The sequence below is a fragment of the Taurulus bubalis genome (genome assembly GCF_910589615.1).
Source record: "Taurulus bubalis genome assembly, chromosome: 1".
NCBI classification, from domain to species: Eukaryota; Metazoa; Chordata; class Actinopteri; order Perciformes; family Cottidae; genus Taurulus; species Taurulus bubalis.
Window position 1 is genome coordinate 21113817 of NC_136589.1, and position 24033 is coordinate 21137849.

Sequence of the window (24033 nt, forward strand, 5' to 3'; positions counted from 1 at the left end):
ACAACTGTGTTGCATATGGTTTCCTCGAAGTAACCTTTAGTGTTAACAGTGTAACTTTTAGTGTTGAGTACGGGAGCTGAGGTAGTAACTGACGTCACGTTAACCGAGCAAAACCGGAGAATGGGAGAGTTGACAGCAAGCCTTCAGCGTTAACGTCAACGTCACCTAATTACAGTCAACACAGAATACACAGAGAAAAACGTTACCTCAGACCGAGACAGCTACTCTGTGAAAACCGCCATTACAAAACACGCCGCTGTTTATTTAATGCTAGCTTCACTTGCCCAACGTATAGGTTATATGTATATATATATATATATATATATTTGTTAGCTAACAAATATCATGTCGCTAACTCCGGAACGCTTTAAGTGTGACACTACGGGTGTTGAGTCCCTGGAAAACAGCGTACCGATAGATGAGTTCCACTCAGCGGCCACACAACGAAGACTTCCTGTTTGACACATATACTTCACAATAAAAGCACACAAAAACAAAAAAGTCCGGTTTGTTTTTATATTTAAAACAAAACAAAAAAATCGAAACTATCCAATAATAAGATTATGTGTCTAGTATTAGTGTAGCACACAATCCAATACGTCTAATAAAGTAGCAATGTAAAGAGAACTGCAGTGTGTGCTGCTCTCATTCTCAAAACTGTTGTACAAATTACTAACACGTTTTAGTTCAATTTTATTTATTTTTATTTCATATAAATTCTGCCATATAGGTCATTTTACAGTATGTTCATTTGCATGTTTTGCTATTCAAGTTTTATTTGTATTTTCGTCCAAACAAATACAACTTTAACTCCCGTATCCTCCTACCACACTTGTATTCTGAAAAGACATGGCCGGATGTATCAGTCCACGGTCCCTGCCAGCGAGCGGAACACATGGCAGTTGTTTCCGGAACGCGAGTGTGATGTTGCAGTGAAGCCACGCCGCTCTTGACACAGACGTGAACTTCGGGTGAAGGCGGTGTTTGACACGGGCGCGTTTGTGCGTGCGTGTGTGTGTGTGTGTGTGTGCGTGTGTGTGTGTGTGCGCGCTTGCGTGTGCGCGCCGCTCCGTGAGCCGATCGGCATGATGCTGGAGAGGAGCAGGGTGACGGTGGTGGCGGAGATCTTGTTCAGCAGGAGACTCTCGTCTGAGGAAGAGGAGAGAATTCACTGTTGCTGCTCCAGAGCCTTCGTGCAGTAAGTCTCTCATGAGTCTGGTTGGCAGTTATTGCCATGAGTGTGTGTGTGTGCTGATGATGATGATGATGATGATGATGATGATGATGAAGATGAAGGTGGATGAAGCTGTAGAGATCTTCATCAGCTCTCTCTCTCTCTCTCTCTCTCTCTCTCTCTCTCTCTCTCTCTCCCCCCTCTGGCTGCAGGGATCGGGAGCTGTATCGCTCTGATAACAGACTGCTCCCATTTGACCTGGCAGACACCAGAGTCAAAGGTACATGACACAATGTCTTTAGGTGAAGATGGAGAGAGGAAACCTTTTGAAACCAGTTGTCTTCCACTCACAGAAGCAGATGATGATGAAGAAGAAGAAGAAGAAGATGAAGATGAGAAGGAGGTGTTGGATGAAGAGGCTCAGCTGATGGCCAGCATGGGTCTGCCCGTGGCCTTCGTCTGCTCCTCTGGCCGGAGGAGAGCGGTAAGTGGATCTGTGTGTGGTGTGTTTCAGTCACCTTCTATGAGATGGAGGTTAACCTCGAGGTCTGGAGCACTTCCTGCTGCTGATCCAGCATGTCTTTGGTCATGTGACAGGGGAGGAGGTCCAACAGGAAGTCTTCCACATACGGAGCAGAGTCAGCCGAAGAGGAGGAAGACGATGTCAAGGTTGACCACACAGGTAAGAGCGTTCCCTTATTGTATCTACAAATATGAGCGGGCCAGAGGGAATGCATTGTAAAGCAAGCAGCTCGACCCGGTTCCTCGTGATCTGGCTGAGAGCTCATGCTCTGTTATGCAGACTGAACATGAATATTAAGCGTAATCAAATGAAAAGTACTTAATTATCGTCAATAACTCAATTATCATGGGGTCATTGTTGTAATGTTATTTGACGATGCCTAGTTGGCGTGGAGGAGGCGTGTGATCCACCGGAGGAAGGAACAGGAGGGACCCAAGCTGCCGGCTGGGAGACCTACTGGGGTAAAGGAGGACATGAACACAACGAATAAACGACACGTGGATCACTATATCTAAAATATAGATATGTTTCAGACGTTGTATGTTGCACCATGCTTATGAAGCTGATTGATGGTTTCCTCTATATATGTCCTGCAGCTCAGCAGGGAGAAGCTCTGCTGTGGAGCAGCTGGCTGGAGAAACACCCAGAGGCTGACCCAGGGACAGTAACCGATCCTTGGGAGGACCCGGACACAAAAGCTTTCTGGGACAAACACGCCGCAGAGACCTACTACTCCTACTGGGAGCAGTACTCCTACTGGTCGGCACAGGGCTGGACCACTGACCAGTCCGTGTGTAGTGGGAACACTGGTGGAGAAGAAGCATTAGCAGCAGCAGCAGGAGCAGGAGCAGCAGCAGCAGGCGGGGGGGTGGGCGGAGACAAAGAGACACACCCAGAGGACCAGAGGGCTGGGCCGACCGGGACTGACAGCCAACAGAGAGACGACGACGTCGAGGATTTGAACGATCTGCTCGGACAGAAGTGCACACTGGAAGTCGGTGGGAGACGTGCGAGTGACTCGGAGGCGAGCCGACAGTGTGTGGGCGTGGCTAAAGGAGAGCTGTGTGGCTCCAATTCGCCTTCTGATGGGGGGAGCGGTCGCAAGAGACCTGCAGCCTCCTCACAGCAGAATGCTGCTGAACACACAGGTAGGAACTGAGTGGATACAATAACATGTTGTGGTGTATTTGTTGAATTGTTTGCTTAAACACTCAAAGTCTCTCACAGCAGTGAGCTCACCCGGACGTTTTCCTTCATCTGTTGATCACATCTCCACACTGGCCGAGAGGAACGTTACACCCGTTTATTACGCACTGTATCCGCTATTTGATGTGTCATATATAATATATTCTTATTTAAATCTGGTTACAGGTGTTATTGCATTCATTTGGCAAATTTATTTCAGGTTTAGTCGAGTCCAAATCACAACTGAAGATATCTCATCTTACTCGTATAGAACGGACATTTCTCCATGAGCATGCAATTGCTCATTGTGATGATGGGGTATGCCATATTTGAGTTGTAGTGTTTTTTTTTTTAATGTGTATTTGGAAGGAAAAACGTGCACAGATTTCAGTTTAAATAATTTGAGTCTCTTTTGTCCTGGAATGTGTATTTTGAAAGGGCTGCACGATGGTGTTGCTGTCACCTCACAGCAAGAGGGGCCTGGGGATGATCCCCAAGCCTGGGCGGTCCTTCTGTGTGGAGTTTGTATGTATTTGTTGTGAGTTGCTCTGCTCAATATCTTGTTTGGACTCAGATTCCCAGCAGGCTGCTGGCAGCCCTGACAGATGGGATGGCTCAGGGGATAAGATGCCAAGTAGAGAAGACGATGACAATGGCGATGACGACAGACCTCCAGGAGGAGGACGGGCCAAAGTCAAACGCAGGCGAGTTTGTGCTGCATGTGTATTGAATGTATTGATTTAAGAAATTCCGAGCTACCTTTTAAATAAGGTACGGGTTCTGTTTTTCACTCTTGGAGACGAACCCGCTTGTGTTTGTATAGGTGTGCTTTGCCCCCGTCAGACATAATGTGTGCAACAAGCAAACGTGTTCACAAAGAAATGCAACAAAATGAGCACACATAAGGAAATGTTCATCCTGTGGGCCTAAACTGCTAAAGAGATGTAGAAAATAATAATCATAAGTACATTTTGATGCAGTTTGTTGTGTTTGCAGTCATGAACTGGATGTGGAGGAGAGCCCACATCTGACCCCTGAGGAAGCTTGGAGTAAACTGGGACTCAAGCACAACCCGGACCCTCTGTAAGTCTGATTTATTTATTTTTTGATTGGGGGGGTGTTCTGTTTACACCTCGTTGTTTAAAAGCTCTGTTGTGCTATAAACGTCCACTGGAATTGTGTCAGAAGCGAGGAGCTTTTCCAGCAGTCTATTTTTCAGCAGATGCTGATTACAGTAGTTGTACGGCCTTTTTTTCATGTTGTTCAGAATGTTAAGAATTTGTCATCAAGAGTAAAGACATATGTATACACATACACATAGCATCTGTTAACAAACAGATGCTATGTGTATAAGTATGTCTGTACTCGGTTTAGCTACCGTACTACCGCTCGCCATTTAGTGTCTTTATTTCCTGAATAGTAACAGGAACAGCATCTCTCTCTTTCTCACTACTTGTCCACAATGAGAAGAAATAACTAGTTCTTCTGTATATTTGTGAAAGCCAAGTCAGTAACAAGTGAAATACATCATTCAATATTGGTTTAATGTCAAAGATACTACGAGAAACTTTTATTTGGTGTTGATTATGGCGGTCCCTCTGGACAAAAGAGGAAGTGTTTCCATGGCCCTGACCACATTATTGGTATCATCTGATCATCATAGGTTCAATATATGTAATTTAACACATGATAGCCTTTCCACAGGAGCAGCTTTTCATATTTAGCGGACATTGTTTTTTTTTCACACATCAGCGCATTTGTATAATTTCCAATATCTTTTTGACAGCGATGTTATCTTGAACCCAAAGCAACTACACACATTTAGTTAGTTTTGAAATGAGAAATGCTGTGACAGTATTTACATATAACATTGGCAAGGGAAACATTTGAGTGTTTGCTCTCAAATCAGTATTTGCATTTCTATAAAGTGTGCTTTGAAAATATCTAGTTAACACATGCTTCATCCTGGACATGAACAGGGTGGGAAAGCCATTATCGGAGCTGTAGGGTTCCTTTAATGACCAGTGTGGTCAATACATCACGTAACCTGAAGGCCACCCTTGTTCTCTGACTCACTTTGGTTGCAATCTGCCATATGATTTAGCCAAGTTGTGTGTAGGTGAAGGGTCACGGTGTGTACATAGTGCTCGTCACACGGTGAAGCCTCTCTCTTCAAGACGTATTGTCTGTTCATATCTCAGGTTCTACAGTGTGCTGAGCTTCAAAGGCGGCGCTGGTGAGATGCGTCAGAAGCCGCGCTGGGCGAAGAGAGCAGTCCGCAGCATCCGCAAACACACCAGGTTCTCAGAGACGAGTGAAGACGACGCGCGGCCGCAGTCCAGCAGCTCCCTCTCCAAGGTACCTCCTGTAAAGAGAAGAAGGGTAAAGGAGGTCCCGGTTCCATTGGGTGAATGGGCTTCTCTGTGGTTGCCGACTCATCAATCCGCATCCTCGTCAACTATTTGGAACATGAAAATCCTCTTGGTTATTTGAACAATTTTTTTTACCACAACAAGCCTGTACTTTAACAAACTCCTATATAATATAAACTTCAATATATATATATATATATATATATATATATATATATATATATATATATATATATATATATATATATATATATATATATATATATATATATATATATATAAATACATACATACATACATACATACATACATACAGTATATAATTGTGGTAAAAATATAATAATACATTTAATTTATATAGTGCTTTTCATGGTACTCAAAGGCACTTGACAAAACATTTTTAAAATAATCATATAAGTTGCATTGTAACAAGATTACTGTAGAATTTACAGTAAGTAGCTGGCAGCAATTAGCAAGTAAGTAGCTGCAGTATATTTTACAGTATGCTTAGTGTAAAATTAATCACAGTACCTTTGGAATACTGTAGTCATTTTTACAGTAATAATCCCAGTACCGTCATTGTTATTACAGTAGTTATGAAAATACTGTACTTCACATGTAACCGTGTACAGTTTACAGCAAATCCTAGATTACTGTAACATGCATCACTGTATTCATTTTAATACTGTAAATGAATACTGTAAAATGAAGACACAGTTTTTTTCAACAAGTCATTTATTTTAATATTTCAACATTTTGAATAAAACATTTACATTTTGTTTTTAGTTTGTAAAAAAAAATAATTGTAAACAACAACATTTTTTTTATGGTATTCTTGAACATATAAACATTTTAAATGTTCCTCTTTCTTCAAGTTACTATGCCAATTTAAACATGTTTTAAAGTAATTTAACAGTAAACAGTAAAATTCAAGGACTGGAAGCAATAAAATATTCAGGTCAAGGGGGAAATGTATAAAAACAATTTGAACTGAAAAAAGTAATTGTAGTACAATAAAAAGTCCATGACTGACTTTACTGTATTGAACTGAATCCTCTCCCTGGGCGGTCGTCTTCTCCATGAACTGGAGTCTCTTCCTGAACTGGAGTCTTTTCCTGGGCAGGAGTCCTCTTCCCTGCAGTGGAAGAACAGAGAGACATTGGTTACCGATTCCCATTAGAAATACCACAATATGTGTCTACTACTGACGATGTCAGCCTATGTTGTGTTTTGTATATGTTCAAATGCCTAGTGTGGAGGATATCACAAGGTCTTGAGGCAATCAGATGTAAAATACAATATTTATGATTGATTAAAGTTGCATATCGGTCGGATTAGACCCGAACACGACAGGAGGGTTAAGCTAGCAGCAACGTATCAACGTTATACCAGCTGGTGCAGTCTGCCCTGTAGAGTTAGCTCAGAAAACACACGCCATGTTGTGTGTGTAAAAGTCTTACCTGACCTGTTGTGTACTTGTGGTTCACCTTATGTGGTGCACGGTAACGTTACCCAAGTCACGTTGTGCCGCACGGTAGCTAGCAAGAGAGAAAAGAGTCAAAACCTCTCCATGGAGCTACGAGCTAGCCTTAGCTAACGAGCAGCAACACATTACACACACACACACACACACACGGTGACGGCGTCACACATAAACGATTCTAATTAATTTACACGTTACACTAAACGCATGCCATGTATCAACTATATGAAGCCAAATGATTTATATCACAATTTAAAGTGCAAATACTATATTTTGGTAATATTAGTAACGCTAACGTTAGCTTACTAGTGCAGGAAAGTGTCTCTACTTCCCTCTTAAAGTCACGCAGCGTTACACGGTGACTTTACTTGAGAAGACTGTGCTGTAATTAATGTACATTTGCAAATTGCTGGCAAAAAGGAAATATGAAGGACTAATAATGAGCTTCGTTACCTTGCTGTTGCTGAAGTTGAAGTGGACTCTGGTCAGAAATGTTGTAGCTCTTGCTCCAAAATGTTGAGAGAAGCCTCTCCTTCCTCTCCTCATCGAGAAGCAAGTGTCCATCGGTACACAACGTTATAGTCTAATGTCATCGTTGTGTAACACAACGGAGGAAATACAATGTTCAGGGCTCTCAAGTTTTTAAGACAGGTAAGGGTGACATGTCCTCTTCTCCCCCCCAACGCCCGGCCGCGCCTCTGCCCATGCCATATGCCCACAGACCAGCCCCCCTTCCCCCAATATTATTATTAGCTTTATTTTCATTGGTTGCTGGATTACATTTCACCCAGATACAACAGATACGTTTTTCTGATTGGCTATTCGTGTCGGCCATTTTTTTTTTTTATTATTGGCTGATGAGTGGCACCTCGCGGCAGAACTCCAGGGGATTCGGGGGAGACGTGCTTGATTCCTCCATGGTGAGGGCAGCTCGACCAGGTCATGTTTGTGTGCTGCGACACATTAAATAGCCTAGAGTTTTTTTTCAGCGCGAGAAATACGATTTGTGGCGGGAGGGCGTGACTTAAGACCGAAATGCGTGACACTTGAGAGCCCTGAATGTTGCTTTCCCTTCTGTCTGAGTGACAGCTACACCTAACGTCTGTGTTGAAAATAATGTTAAAACGGATTATGGTGTATTCCCGCTCAAAATTACTGTATTGTGATTCACAGCAACAGTTATTACTGTATTGTGAGTCACAGCAACATTTATTTACAGTAAGATTCACCTGGGAAAGAATTTTGACCATGATGCAGATCTACAGCAACATGCTGTATAGGAGTTCTACAGTAAGAATATGGCCAGTATACAGTAATATTACTGTGAAAACTACAGAAACTTGTTACAGTGTGTACAATTAAGAACATGGAGCACACATTAAAAGCAGTTCAGAAGAGGTGGGTTTTGATTTTAACAAACTTTTGCAGAATTGATGACATCACTTTCAAGTATAGTCAATACAATCTTCAGACTTTCGTGATGAAAAGTTATCAAAAGTTAGTGTTTTCCTTTTGACCGTGGCATGGCGGCAAAAGAAGCACCTTTTGCCATTTTAACAGGAAGTTGTTGTGAGTTCAGTGTACTTTGTCCAAACTTGTCAAGCATGGTAAGGGTCCAAGCCCCGCCCCTATACACTCAAACCCCAACCTTTTCATAACCCATGAACAGTTGATCGTAGACTCTAGTGGGAGGCATCGTTGCACTCAGCAGAGCTCCTCTTTCATTGGTTCTGGCTAAATCACCTGCCGGTGTACCCGTACCACCGAAGTGAAGGGAGGTACGGGGATTCTGGGTTTAATTTAATTCATTTAAAAAAAAAAAGAAAATAACAGGATAATAAACAAATGGGAACAGGGAATTAATATTTGAGGCGGAACATAAAATCATAGGCAACATCATGGATCCTCTGATTTATAATATAGTAAAGCAGTGTTTACCCTTGAACAAGTTTACACAGCTGTCAAACTCTTGCCATAGCCAGTAGTCGGGAGAAGAGAGCCTTCAGTGAAGTTCTCTGCTCTTCTTTCTTTTTTAAGTGTCTTTGAGCATTTTGAAAAGCGCTATGTAAAATTAAAGTATTATTATTCTTTCAATAAAGAAAAACTCTCGACTACACAAGTGATGCTTTAGCAGCATCTATGCTGCTCTCCATTGTTGTTTAGAACAGCCGCCTCTCAGACCTAAACCTCCCTTTTGTATTCACTATGACCAGAAATAGTTAGAAATGGAAAGTGGTATAAGGCTTTTTTATTTATTTGAATGTAACATAGGAGACCCGCTAAGTGAAGACGTTTGTTTCACAGGTCAAAAAGTTCCTTGAACAGAACCAGAGAGAGACACCGATGAGTCCGTGTGGCCAGCATGAGATGGGAGGAGAGAGCACACAGGAACCCGAGGACAGGCCTCCAGTTCTGGAAGAAGTGACGGGAGAGGAAGGGGAGAGGAGGAGGAGGAGGAGGAAGACGACGGAAAGCACTGAAGAGGGAAACAAAGAGTCTGTAGAAGGAGATGGTTCTTCTTCTCTGTCCGGTTTAGATGCAGAGAGAAATCTCAACTCTACCACTTGGACTGTGCTCAGTCAGAGAAAGGAGGAGGAGGATCAGGAGGAGGAGGAGGAGCAGCCCGGCAGACAGTTAACACGTCTAGAAATTCCTGACTTTCTCATGTCTGACACACCTGAAGGCATTGGTGGTAAGCATAACATACTCCCAGATGAGCCTGATGCCATGCATTTTTTTTTGTTTTCTTCGAAATCTAAGACCATTCTGGTGAAGATTGGAGTCGCCTGCTAATGGTGTGTGTGTGTGTGTGTGTGTGTGTGTGTGTGTGTGTGTGTGTGTGTGTGTGTGTGTGTGTGTGCGCGTGTGCGTGCATGCATGCATGTTTCTGTCTAGAGTTGAGTGGGAAAAATGTAAAGAAACCAAAGAATAGGAAGGGCAAGCGGGGCAGGAGGCAGCCGGTCCCAGCAGAGATGGCAGCAGAACCCGGGCTGGCTAAGTACTGGGCCCAACGCTACAGACTCTTCTCCCGCTTCGATGAAGGGATCCGGCTGGACCGAGGTCAGTCTACATCATTTATGGGAGAAAGTGGCGAGCAATGTTCAATTTGCTCTTGTTAGCGTCATCACTATATTCAGCCAACTGCATCCGGCCCAACACCGCTGCGTGTTTTCAGAGGGCTGGTTCTCCGTCACACCGGAGAGGATCGCCGAGCACATCGCCCTCCGGGTGGAGCACAGCTTTCCCGACTCCCATCTGGTCATCGACGCCTTCTGTGGCGTGGGAGGAAACGCCATCCAGTTCGCCCTCGCTGGAAAGAGAGGTAAGCCCTCCCACTGATCCATCAGACCACTGTACCGGCTGGTTTCATCTGAATCAGATATATGTGGCGCTGTATTTGTCAGCTGGGCGGCTCTCTCTGTCTTTTTATATCCTGGCTTCCACATTCTGAATGAACCGCAATTCTTTTATAGTTTTATCAAATAATCCAGTAAAAAAAAGAGATAATTCCAATAATATAAGCATGTATCAGCATACAGATTCATTTGGGATTGAAATGGTCCGAGGCCAACGCAAAGTGTTTTTGTAACTAGTTCGTCTGTGTTTCAGAGCCTCTGTTTTAAAGCTGGACTCGCATGACGCTAACGAGACGACCCAACAAACTCATTGGCTCCAACCACGTCATGCTAGCTTGTAGAGAAGAGGGCTAGGTAATGCTCCGAGGTTGGACTACATTCTGTGAGGAAAAACTGGCATGGCCGTATTGAAAGGGGTCCCTTGACAATGAGGAGATACTTCATGATACACAGTCTGTTCAGGGTTAGAATTCTGAGACTCTCGTTGACCCAATGAGCCCAATGCGTTCCTTTGTGAAGATGTTGGTCCTCATAGCAGCCATTTCATTGTTAGTGATTGACGCCCCAGTATCAAAGGACCTGGAAGTTACAGCATCATGACACTTTACAACCACAAACAAGAGGTTGAGGGCATTCAGAGAATGCATGGCTTTCCTAAAATATAGACAATGAGGGGGTTTCTGAGCAGTTTCCAGAACAGAAGTAATGCAAGAAAAATAGAAATTTGCCCAGGCTGCCATTGTAAATACGAATTTGTTCTGAATTAATTAACTCAAAAGGTCAAAAACAATAATAATCTAATCACTATAGGTATATGAGCATATAAAAAGCTGTGATTATGATGAGTAATAAATGTATCCCAAAGAAGCATGTGTGAAGAAAATAGAACAGAGCCTGGCGAGTAAACGTGCTCGGCTACACTGAGTCTCCAGCGTTTTGGTGTCATTGGGGCGATTTAGTATTGGGCGGTATCCCTTTGGCAGATGAGTCAAAACATACATTTTGGACACCACCTGTGATCGACGGTCCAGTGAGTCCTAGTGGCAGGAGTCTTCCAGCAAGGTAAACGACTCGTTCTCCTGCTCTGTTCCCTTCTCAGTCCTGGCCATTGATATCGACCCGGTACGGTTGGACTTGGCTCGGCACAATGCTGTGGTTTACAATGTCGCCGACCGGATCGACTTTCTGCAAGGGGACTTCCTTCAGCTGGCACCCCGTCTCCATGGCGATGTTGTCTTCCTGTCACCGCCATGGGGAGGGCCAGACTACCTGACCGCTGACGTGTTTGACATCAAGACCATGATGCAGCCTGAAGGATATCCTTTGATGTAGATGTGAGAGCCTTCCTGACGCTGGGGGACAATTACTGTCAGTTTACCTTCCATGTTTGTGTTTTAAGATATGTGATACTAGTCAGATTGGACCTAACATTTGCTGTAGATATTCATGGTCTCAAGAGGATACCCCATCAAGTGATCAAAATGTACACCTGAAATGTGTTGTTCTAGTGGACAGATTGTCATGGAATGAACCCGTTTATTTATCTCTAGACACAAGATCATCTTCATCTTCTCAATCTGAAAAGCAGCTATGATCGGAACATTTTGAAAAGGTGGATTGTGTTTACATCGGATAATGTTTTTCATCCTTGACGGTAAACACATTTGAGATCTTCCGCCTGGCCAGACTGATATCAGACAACATCGTGTACTTCCTGCCTCGCAATGCTGACATGAATCAGGTCTGTATGTTGTAACTTGTTTTATTACATTATTTACTCTTATTTTGAAGAGCATGGAAACAGGAAGTGCTTTTACTTTGAAGGCAGAAAGTACAATGTTACGTGCTTGTTGATGCTAACTAATTTGAATGTTACGTGTGGATTATATACATGTCAAGAGCGCGTTCTCAATCGCTTTAACAGTTTTAAGACTGCAGTTCACCAGTAGAGTGATTCCGTTCAGACAAGTCGTGTCCTGGTCCTCATTAGAAGCTCCACTTCATTACACTGTATGCTCAGTCTCTGTGTCTGCATGTGTGTGTGAATAGGCTGTTGGATATTGCATAACAATACTAGCATAAGTATCCGGGCGAGAGCAGTGTGTGTGTGTGTGTGTGTGTGTGTGTGTGTGTGCGTGTGCGCTATTAATGCAAACATAAGTATCGTTTTTGTGCCTTTGTACACAGCTCTTACATTGGTTTTGGGAATTTATCAATACATTTGAAATCAGCAGTCAAGTGCAGGACTATCTTTCAAAGGGGTATGCAACATGATATATATATATTTACCATGCACTGGTAAAGAGTATATATGTTGTTCTTGTTCTGAAAACTGTTCTTGAAAAAACAAAACTGAAACAAGCACATTCATTTTGATGAAAGTAGTGACAGACAACACTTCTACTCAAAAAACAATAATACAAAATTTGGTATTAGACATTTATTTATATGTATCTACCATTGTATTCATATATTCCACTGCTTTGTGAACCTAAGACCTTTGGTAAACCAACCTAAACAGTTCGTCCACAACCAATAGGAGCACTGAGCACACAGGACCCTTCCATTGATGGGATTTACCTGTGGGTGTGATGTCACCCTCTGCACCCACATTACACATGACATTACTGGATGTGCTACTCACCCTTTTCTCCACTGACTGGGAATGTCTTATGACTTAGATTCTTTGTTTATACTTGAGTGATTTATCTTTTTACACATATTTAATAAGCATTGTTTTAGGGAGCCTGAGATCTAAGACTTATTGTCAACAACAGCTCCTCTGTAATTGTTGTGCATTTGACGATGAAGAGCCCACCTTCACAGTTCAGTCAATGTGAATGCCTCGAGCTGCACAGAAGCATTTATTGTTGGAGCAGTCAGGTGGCGCGGTGCAGTCTGTTTCTGGCACCCTTCTGTTCACCTCTGTACGTCACACACCACCAAGCTCCAAGCCTAAATCAATGTCTCAGGTTGTGGTTACGCCCGTGAGACGCAGCAGAGCCAAGCCTGCAGACATTAATATTGGAGTTTATCATCTGCTTTGCTTGCTGTGAGTCAGTTGTGATTTGTATGCATTCAAACATTGCAGCAGTGGAGATGTATCTGCATTCTGAGTGCACTTTTCTTCTTCCCTCTGTAATATTTCCCAGCTTGCACAACACAAGATAACTTTAATAATTCAGCGTGTTGTAGAAAACAATTTGAACTCGACCTGATGGAACTGTGAGCTCAAGCTGCACTGGTCTCTCACATTTATAATACATTATTTTGACCGGTATGTATGTATGATCAGTACATCAGTGGGTGACATGTAAGTCACATTTGCTGATATTTTTGGGAAATAATAAGAATAATCTAGGTGAATATTATATGGTTCCTAACACCTGCACGTGCTTGTTCACCACCCTGGATCAGCACATGGATCTGCTCGGGTTCAACAACATTAACCAGCAGCTTCTCTCCACAGATCGCCTCTCTGGCGGGGCACGGAGGGAAGGTGGAGGTGGAGCAGAACATGCTCAACAACAAGCTGAAGACGGTGACCGCTTACTTTGGCAGCTTGATAAAGTCCGACAGCGAATAACCCGAAAGGACCAGAAGGATTTCTTCCTCCTCTTGAACTTGTTTTTCTACTTTTTGTTGTAATGCAGGTGTAAAACTCAAAAACTCTGCGTGTTTGAGTTCAAGGAATACTTCACTCCCAAAGTGGTCATTAATTTAACTATGTGTCACCCCGTGTGACCTAAACAGTTATTTTCTTTCAACGGGGGACTGAGAATCCAAAAAAGGGAGGAAAGTCCAGATGAAAACACAACTTTGGAATAATAACTGTTTATGCCGAAGTGTTTTAAATCGTAAGGTTTTATTCAAGATGCATGTGTTCAGGAAGTAGACTTTGATTATATTGCATTACATGTTGTGGGTGAAGTATTTCTAAAACCCAGTTGTTTCTTAGTTTGATGTATTCTTCAGATTAAATGTGGGAGTTGGCTGCATCTAGTGGTGACGTAGCAGATTGGAACTAACTGAAACCCGGGCCGCTTCAAAGCCAGCGCTTGGTTTGTTTGTTCAAAAGCAACGAAAAACACACATTTTTATTTTTTGGTGATTATACACAAAAGAAAACATTCTTTTTAATTATATTAAAACATGTTGCCAGATATTTCCCTCCATAAAAGTTACACACTGGCCCTTTTAAGTTCACACTAGAAAAAGACAGGGTTTTTTATAAATATCAATTTGTCTATTTTTTTTTATTGTACATTAGAGCTAATAAATATTTTTCACAATGTTGATTGTTCATATCTTCGTTTTTGATATGAAAACAGTAGACAGCAGAGCAAAGCACAGCCATGTTTTTCTCCCATAACTTTAATATGTCTTGATGTTTACAGACAGTTATTGTAAACATTAAAGGGAAGGCCATCAATACCTTTGTCCATCTTTGAAATGTATACTCACACATGAGGTGGAAAAGGATAATATCAAAAAGTATGTTTGTGTGTGTGTGTGTGTGTGTGTGTGTGTGTGTATGTGTATATATATATATATATATATATATATATATATATATATATTATATATTTTTATTTTTTTATTTTTATTTTTTCTAGATAGAAGGATGGATCGGGATAGAGATATGTCTGTTGTTATTACTGATCACCCGACATGTCATGTCATTTAAATGCTGTTATCTTAGCATAATGTTAGTCTCATAGTTCTTCAGTGGAGCATTATCATTATAATTTTTATTATATTTCTATTTTAATTATATATATATATATATATATATATATATATATATATATATATATATATATATATATATATTAATGTTTGAGTCCCGTTTCTGAATCAGTGTGATGGTCTGAACTCTGCCAACATACCATAGCTGCTTTCTTTTTTTTTAAGTTTGTAAAAGTTCTGTCTAACAACTTTGTTTCTGAAAGCATCTAGTTTTATAATAAATACTGTACATATTTTGATATTTATATCTATTTGAGGTGCATGAGGGAACTATTAGTGCAAATATGAACTAAATCCAAGCAACACTTGAAACATGTTTGCTTTGAGTTTCCAGTCTGATACTTTAATTCATGTGTAGTTGTTTGTTCGGTAGGAATGTTTATCATATTTCTTGGGATTTGAGCCTTTTCTGTAAAATATCTACTTCAGTTTTATATCTCACTCATATATTATTACCTCTTCATCTGGACAAAATCATGTTATGCAGTGAAGCATTGCTCAGGCCTAACCGTTATTTTAAGTTTGAGTGGAGAAAACTTCGATACCAAATTTGGAGTAAATGTGTATACAATAATGCGCAAAATGTCTTGAATATATATATATATATATATATATATATATATATATATATATATATATATATATATATATATATATATATATATATATATATATATATATATATATATATATATATATATATATATATATATATATATATATATTATAGATGGCGCCGCAGATGTCTGCCTCGGTACTTCGCGCTCTCGTACTTTTTCTCTTTTTGTTTGTTTGTCTCGTCTCCAGCTCTCCCTCTCTGATCACATTCAGCAGGGAGGAACTTTTAAACTTCCGTCAATAACACTGGTCAAACTTTTTCACCGTTTTTCATTGAAACGGAATACTTTACAGAGATTTTGATTGGAGGAGCAGCGGCCCTTCTCGGAATTCACCGTTAATTCATCTGGCGAACGTCCGCTCTCTGGCGAACGAGATAGATGAACTGCTGCTCCTGAACAAAACTAATAGGGACTTTAGCAGATCTGCCGCCCTGTGCTTCACCGAAACCTGGCTCGGTGCGCACATCCCGGAAAGCGCACTACATCTACCGAGCGGACCGCGTCTCTGTCGGGGAAAACGAGGGGAGGCGAAATCTGCTTTTATATTAATGAAGGTTGGTGCACAGATGTCACAGTGTTAAAAGAATCATGCAGCCCGCACCTAGAAACACTTTTAATAGACTGCAAATCCTCATTCATCCTGGCTGGTGTGTACATCCCACCTCAGGCCTGTGTGAGTGAGGCACTCCAACAACACCTGGCAGAGCAGATCACCACCATGGAGCACAAACACCCAGACTCATTCATTGTTCTTGGGGACTTTAACAGAGCAAACCTCAGCAAAGAACTGCCAAAATACAGACAGCACATTAAGTGTAGCACCAGGGACAAAAACACACTGGACCACTGCTACACTGTACTGAAAGATGCTTATCGCTCAGTCCCTCGTGCAGCTCTGGGACTCTGATCATTGTCTGGTTGATCTTCTCCCGTCCTACAGGCATAAACTAAAATATGCAAAGCCTGTGGTGAAGACTGTGAAGAGATGGACCAATGAGGCTAAGCTGGAGCTACAGTCCTGCTTTGCCTCCACTGATTGGAGTGTTTTTGAGGCCACTGCTACAGACCTGGATGAGCTAACTGACACTGTCATATATCAGTTTTTGTGAGGACGTGTGTGCCGACTAAAACCTTCTGCACATATAACAACAATAAACCCTGGTTCACTGCAAAACTCAGGCAGTTTCGTCGGGCTGAAGAGGAGGCCTACAGAGGTGGGGACAGGACAACCAGGCCAGAAACACACTGACGAGGGAGATCAAAGTAGCTAAGAAGAGCTACACTGATAAACTGGAAAAAAAAGTTTTTAGCCAACGACCCCTCGTCAGTTTGGAGAGGCCTGGAGGTACTCACCAGGTCCCCCACCACCTCCCCCCACTGAGGACGACCTGAATGTCTTCTATTTAAGGTTTGACAAGCTCACTTCCACCCCGCATCACCAAACAATCACCTTCACCACCTCCACACACTGCCTTCTGAAGCGGATGTGAGTCGGCTCTTTCAGAGACAGAAGATCAGGAAGGCTCCGAGCCCAGACGGTGTGTCCCCCTCTTCAACCGATCACTGAAGCTGTGTGAAGTCCCCTCCTGCTTCAAGCGCTCCTTGATCATTCCGGTCCCCATGAAGTCCTCCATCACAGGATTAAATGACTACAGACTCGTCACCCTGACGTCTGTGGTCATGAAATCGTTTGAGAGACTGGTGTTGACCCACCTGAAGGACATCACAGGGCCCCTGCTGGACCCCCTGCAATTTGCTTACCCTGCAATCAGGTCGGTGGATGATGCAATAAATATGGGACTGCATCATATGCTGTAACACCTCGACTCCCCAGGGTCATATGCAAGGGTTCTGTTTGTGGACTTCAGCTCTGCATTCAACACCATCATCCCAGAGGTACTTCAACATAAACTCACCCAGCTCACCGTGCCAGCCCCCACCTGTCGGTGGATCACAAACTTCCTGACAGACAGGACGCAGCAGGTGAGGCCGGGAAAAATCACAACCAGCACCCAGCCTATTAGCACTGGCGCCCCCCAGAGATGTGTGCTCTCCCCACTGCTCTTCTCCCTCTACACCAACGACTGCACCTCAGGGGACCCATCTGTTAAACTCCTGAAGTTCGCAGACGACACAACGGTCATCGGCCTCATCAGGAACGGTGACGAGTCTGCGTACAGACGGGAGGTTGAACAGCTGTTCCTCTGGTGTGGTGAGAACAACCTGGAGCTGAACAAGGCCAAAACTGTAGAGATGACAGTGGACTTCAGGAGGAGCCCCCCAACACCATACACAACAGCACTGTTTCTGCGGTGTAGACCTTCAAGTTTCTGGGATCCACAATCTCCCAGCAAGCCTAGAGGCTGCTGGGCCTGCCTCAACCTGCCTCAGGAGCTGCTGATCTTGTTTTCCACCATCATCCAGTCTGTCCTCTGCGCTTCCATCACTGTGTGGTTTGGATCAGCCACCAAACAGGACAGAGTCAGACTACAACGGATTGTCAGGTCTGCAGAGAGAACCATTGGTTCCAGTCTGCACTCCATCCTGGACTTGTACGCCTCCAGAGTCAGGAAGCGAGCTGGAAAGATCCCTGCAGACCCCTCACACCCTGGACACAAGCTGTTCCAACTCCTCCCCTCTGGTAGGCGCTACAGAGCACTGTACGCCAAAACCACCAGACACAGGAACAGCGTCTTTCCACTGGCCGTCACTCTGTTGAACAGTTAATCAGACTCTTCCATCTGCACTATCTGCACTTTTTTTGACTACTGTCTTTAATGTCTTTTTTTAATCTTTTTTTTATATTATCTTGTTTACTGTATATTGTGTGTGTAAAAGTACGAAGAGCAAAATGAAACCGGAGTCAAATTCCATGTATGTGCAAACTTACATGGCCATTAAAGCTGATTCTGATTCTGATGCACAAAATGTCTTGAATGTACTGTTTCATTTAACGCTGTAACCATATGGTGTCATAACATTGAAGAGTAATATAGCAAGTGGTTTTAGTACGGCAGCCTGAGAGGCAAGTGAAGAAAAACTAATTCAGGTCATCCGTTTTCTAAGTCATATCTGGATTGTTTTCTCTCATGTTTACAACTGAAGAGCAGGTGGAATTTCTTTTATTTTTTGGCAAAAATATTTTTCCTAAATGTATGAAAACAGGTGAGGGAATGCTTCCACAGTCGCTGGCCCATGATGATGACATGTTTGAACGGTTGACGATAGGACGGAGGGAGAACGGATGTATAAGACGGATGAAAATATTCTAGGTGTCTAGCTGTTAATCTATTTCTGCAGACCTCTTTATAAATAAAGTTATTGCAGGGTGAGCGAGGTACATGGTCAGCTGCTCACTGCTGTCATTCATTAAGAGCCTTCTAGCTCCAGATATGATTACTCTTCTCAGGATCAACAAGACACCAGTGTGTGTGTGTGTGTGTGTGTGTGTGTGTGTGTGTGTGTGTGTGTGTGTGTGTGTGTGTGTGTGTGTGTGTGTGTGTGTGTGTGTGTGTGTGTGTGCGCGTAATCAAGTGTGCGTGCGTGCGGAATCAAGTTGAGCTATACAGAGTTTAGCTAGCAGCAAAAGTCTGCTTTCACACTCGTGTGTTTCAACGTTTTCAGGGTCCAAGAAGAAGCTCCGGCCTGAGAAGGTGAGGGAGAAAATATTTAGACTATTTAGGAAGCAATAAGACTTCTTTACCTTTTAATGTAAAACTAACTCCAACAATCCTCACTTTTTATTTTCTCTATCTGTTCAAATATTTAATAACCAATCCTTTTTTTCCATTATCCATAATTAGAGTGTATGAAATCACTGAGCCAGGTGCCATTTCTAGTACTAAGTAGGTAACCAGACCTTTATTATAATAGTTTATTAGATTAAATGTGATCGACACAATGATGACAAAATATAGTTTGTAGATTTAGCTTTTAGACTAAATTCTAACAAATCCACCAAATGTTCAGGGAGTTTTAGAACCGGAAAAGCTGAGTGCTCCAGAGCGAGGCGTGATTCTCGATGTGTCCTCTGCTGACCAGTCCTCGGTCAGACCGGGCGACTTGCTCTCTCCTCGGTGGAAAGCGATGCAAACGTAGCTTGTGTGGTGTCCCGCGGTGGAGAAGTGATGACCTGTGAAATAGGAGACGTGTGCATCGGGAGATGGTTGAGGTTTCACACTGTCTCTCGTTTACATACCGGTGGCAGCCTGAAACCTAGGGCACTTGACCTTGGCGTTCGTAACACTAAAATACTGTTCCTCCCAAACTGTAAAACATGGACTAAGCTCACCCTCGCCCTCTTCTGACAGGACGGCCCAGCAGAGTCCAGCTGAGGGAAGGTGATAAATGTCTGAGCCCTCCGTCTACAAGATAATCAGCAGATTAATCTGTAATGGAAATAATAGTTTATGTGCTTAGACAAAACACATTGAATTGATGCACACATATAATTCTATTATAGTGGCATTTAAAACCAGTCGCTCCATGGAATCAAGATTGCGGCACATGTAGACACAGTACCTCAGCATCCTGTCTGACTTCCTGCATTGTGAAGCGGGTAACCATGATGATGTATGTAATTGAAAGTTACAGGATACAAACTGAGAAGTCGTCTTCTCAGGTTGTAAAATGAATGAAGTCAAAGAATGAAGCCTCCTCTGTCAGACTCTTTCCGGTCCAGAGCTTGGAGAAGAAAGCGATGTCGCCAGAGATGATCACCAGAATATGAAAAAGCCCCACAACCTCCACCAACAACACCACCACGGTAGACTTTACAACTTATATATTTTGATATAATTGTAAATTATAAACTTAGTTACTAAAAATTACACAAACTTAATTGCGTTAGGAAACAAACATGAATTAAAATTGATTGCAATAAGCTTTTTCCATGTTGGTGTGCTCACATTAAAGTTAGTTTGCAGTGATTACTTCTTTCATAAGTGTAGTGCTGCGTTCACACCAAACAGCAAAATATCGCCTCACGAGATTACATGAAAAGTCAACGCGAATGTGAATTGATGCAAATTGATGATGAATCGGAAATGGAGGAAACATATATTGTGGCTGTAGTACAATATGTATTGATAAAGAAGAGCAATAAACACGTGATAACGCACATGATTTTCCATCATGGGTCCTGGCGATGGAGATGGGCCTCAGAGCCGGAGGGGTCAAACCTGAATCACAATTTATTGGAACAATAATTGAGTCCACATCCGCCTGAAAGAATATCAGGAGCCACTACCAGGTACAGTGGGCCCCTAAACAGATCAGCTACCATGCCTTATAAACACAATTTAAAAAAAAGAATAACAATTAAACTTTGTAACGAGCTATGAATGAAATGAAAATGATTTAATTTGATGATGATGCTTAAATTGCATCCTCCAGTAATAATCTGTAATTCGATCTGTTTCATGTGGAGATACAAAAGCCCTCGTTGTTCATTACATTCACTTTGCAGGCCTGTAGAAGTGGCTTAACTGTGCCAACTTTGAATTTCTACCATTGATTTCAGGCCTCTAAATTGACGTCTGCGAAAAAAAAGAAAACTACTTGGAAAATCGTAGCTGTCCCAGCACTACCATCAGAATAATGTCATATTACCTTTGTGTGTGGAAGCGCTCCCGCTCCAAAACCTTTCGGTAGTGTGCGTCAGTCTCCAGGCAGGCCAGCAGCTGACAGCCATCAGAACTATTTTGGTTATAGCAGAGCCTGGCCAACTTTCACACTTTAGTTGTTTTTTTAGTTGGGGCTTCTCTAATGGAATAGAACGCTGCATGCTGGGGGCCCAGATCAGCATAGGCAGCAGCTCTGAATGAGACTGCGACCACAAGGATTACACATTTATTACATTTTATCGGCGTGATCAGAACATCCTGTCTGGAAACTGGAAAGCAACGGCAAGAACACACAAACACAGGATGTAAAATGTAAACCTGCTTTTTAATTGATCTCCATAGAAACAATTGCCAAAAAACAAACAAATGTCATGTAAAATAACTGACAATATATGCACTGCATCACCAGCAACAGCCAAGGTGATCCATTGCGTTCAGCAATCAAGGCAAATATTCAAAATACAGTCAAGAACAGTTTTAGAAAAAAAGGCTCTTAAAATGCCTCAAAAAGCAAACACAATATACAGCGATGTAGACATTTTATACAGAGACGAAAATAAAAGGTTGTCATTTTTATTTCAGATCTCAGCCATAAGAGATTGTCCTGTTGGGGCGGTAGAAACTGTACCGTACAAATAGTCTTTGGAGCTCATTCCATACATGTATGTACTTTAAAGGCTCCTCTGATTTGTCACAGGCAAGCCTTAACACAAACTGCTCTCGTTAACTTAATGACCAAATTTGCTGCCAGTTATACTTTAGAGCGCAAAAAACCTTCCAGACACACCCGACTCTCTCACCTTCTCTTCCCTGCTCTCCTCGATAAACAACATTGTATCAGACCCGTGCTGTTTCTGTCCTGTCTTTCCTCTTTTCTCTAACAAGCAGCCTTGTTTACTCTCTAAGATCAGACCAGAGTAAAGCGTGGTGTTAAGTGTTATCTCTGCTTGAAACTGAACAACGCCCACACTCCAGCAAAAGGAATTGAAGGTTTAATAACAACATCACCAACGTCTAATTTGTGAGGTTCACGTATTTGCGCCCGCCACGGGTCTCCCTCTGGGATTAGCCGATGGAGGCCACAACATGAGCGACTGCTCAGGCTGAAAATAGCACTGTATTAAACCGGGTCTGTTTTCCGTGTTGCTACGATGACAAGATGAAACACCGGCTGCTCATTCGAAGGCTCTAACGCTGCATATCAGTGTTGGGACACAGAGCGTCAGTTCTAATGCGAGCTGTTCGTAGCGACAACCACGAGTCAAACGCGTTGTTGGATGTTGCCACACTTAGAAACGCTTTGCTGGAGAGTGGGTCGAATGCAGTTTTGAAAGCAGACTTGTTCTCAGTCTCAAGTCATCAAATACAGAACTTGGTCAGTGGCCCGAGCGTCAAACGTTCTGCGTGTCAGCATGCATTGTGCAGCAATCGCCCGTGGATGGACTCTGATCACGACCGCCTAAAGTCTGCATAGTAAAGAGGTCAGGGTGCATGGATGGACCCCAGAAAACTGGTATTCGTGTCCCATGTCAAACTAAAAGATGAGACCCAGGTCGTACTGCTGGGCCTGCCGGGGGGAAGGGAGGCACGGTAGAACCAGAACCAGGACTGGCTGGAGCAGACTGTTAGACTCTGCTGCAGTAAAATGAGAGGTTTTCTAAAGGGACCCTGGTGCTCGGGAACACTACCGCATTTGTCCACAGGGACCGCCAGAATCAACACAAAATAAATGTTTCTCGTAGTAGCTTTAACTCCGTAACGAACAGACTTATTTTAACCCAAACCACAATCTTTTAAAACCTAACCAAGTATTTTAGTTGATTAAACCTAACCAAGTATTTTTGTTGATTAAACTTAACCAAGTATTTTTCTCCGAACACATATGCTTTAATTTTTAAAAGACACATGCGGAACTTATGCTTGAGGGGTAGGTAGCGGCTCATAGTTTGACGCACTGCTGTATTCGATAATTTGGGAGACAGAACGTGTTGGACTGTCGTACCTCTGCATGTGAACTTTCTACTTTAACACTTGACTCATTTCACCTACTATAGTACAATATCTGTAAGCCCGTCTTCTACTAATTAAAATAGCACAGCACTGTTCACAAGAGCCACACACTGAAGCACGGACTACAGGAAGGCATTCCACACTACACCATCGTCCTCCACTACAATCTGCACTTTATCTCAGAACTTTGTTGCTTCTACGCACTATAATCCTTTTCAACAAAAAAAACAAACAAGACAGAGCACCCTTTAGTGTCTGTGGAGGCTTTCTTCTAACTCCAATCCAAAACCATCCTCCAATCAAAACCCATCCTCGTCATTCTTAGATGCTCAGAGCAACTGAGGTCTGCTGTCCATGTCCCGTGTGAAACTATGCCAATATTTGGTTTTGTTACCTAACTTACACACTTCAACAAAAGTACATATTTTATGTCAGAAACTTACTTATTTTAACCCAAACCATGATCTTTTCCTAAACCTTGCTTACGTTAGTTGCCCAAACCTGACCATGTAGTTTTGTAAACCAAACATGGACGTTTATTTTAAAAAGAGAATGTATGCGTGTACTGAGCAGAAATGTTACCTTTTTTGTTTCATTTCAACAGACACTACCTATGTCACAAGTGGAAATTGAACCGCCTTGTCTGACACATACAAAGCTGATAATAGAAGGGTACACAGAGCGTCTTAGGTTAAAGGCTTAGGGCCACTGATGAAGAGTCTGTGTTTGACCAGTGGGGATCCAAATGGGATTGAGGCTTTTTATGCAGTTATTACTCTAAAATGCATTGTGAAGCCTTGTTGGGACTGAGTTTGCAAACAGATTTCACACACTGACTTTAACTTCTGCAATCCACTCAACTCTTTCTGTCTTACTGACTGAATACTTTATACTAATAATAATTTACTTTGACATCCCAACTAACAACAAAATATCG

General features: G+C 42.4%; 1 protein-coding gene across 1 annotated transcript; it reads left to right on the forward strand.

Annotated features, from left to right (window-relative positions):
* The first annotated feature begins 1028 nt into the window (after positions 1–1028).
* On the forward strand, positions 1029–14383 carry tgs1 (trimethylguanosine synthase 1). Its single transcript, XM_079227420.1, has 16 exons — positions 1029–1198; positions 1387–1454; positions 1528–1658; positions 1772–1856; positions 2081–2158; positions 2294–2516; positions 2628–2845; positions 3457–3586; positions 3879–3965; positions 5084–5240; positions 9042–9429; positions 9633–9797; positions 9913–10059; positions 11193–11421; positions 11756–11834; positions 13563–14383. The coding sequence occupies exons 1-16, from the start codon at positions 1086–1088 to the stop codon at positions 13677–13679; spliced, it is 2415 nt and encodes an 804-aa protein (XP_079083546.1). The 5' UTR covers positions 1029–1085; the 3' UTR covers positions 13680–14383.
* The last annotated feature ends 9650 nt before the right edge of the window (positions 14384–24033 follow it).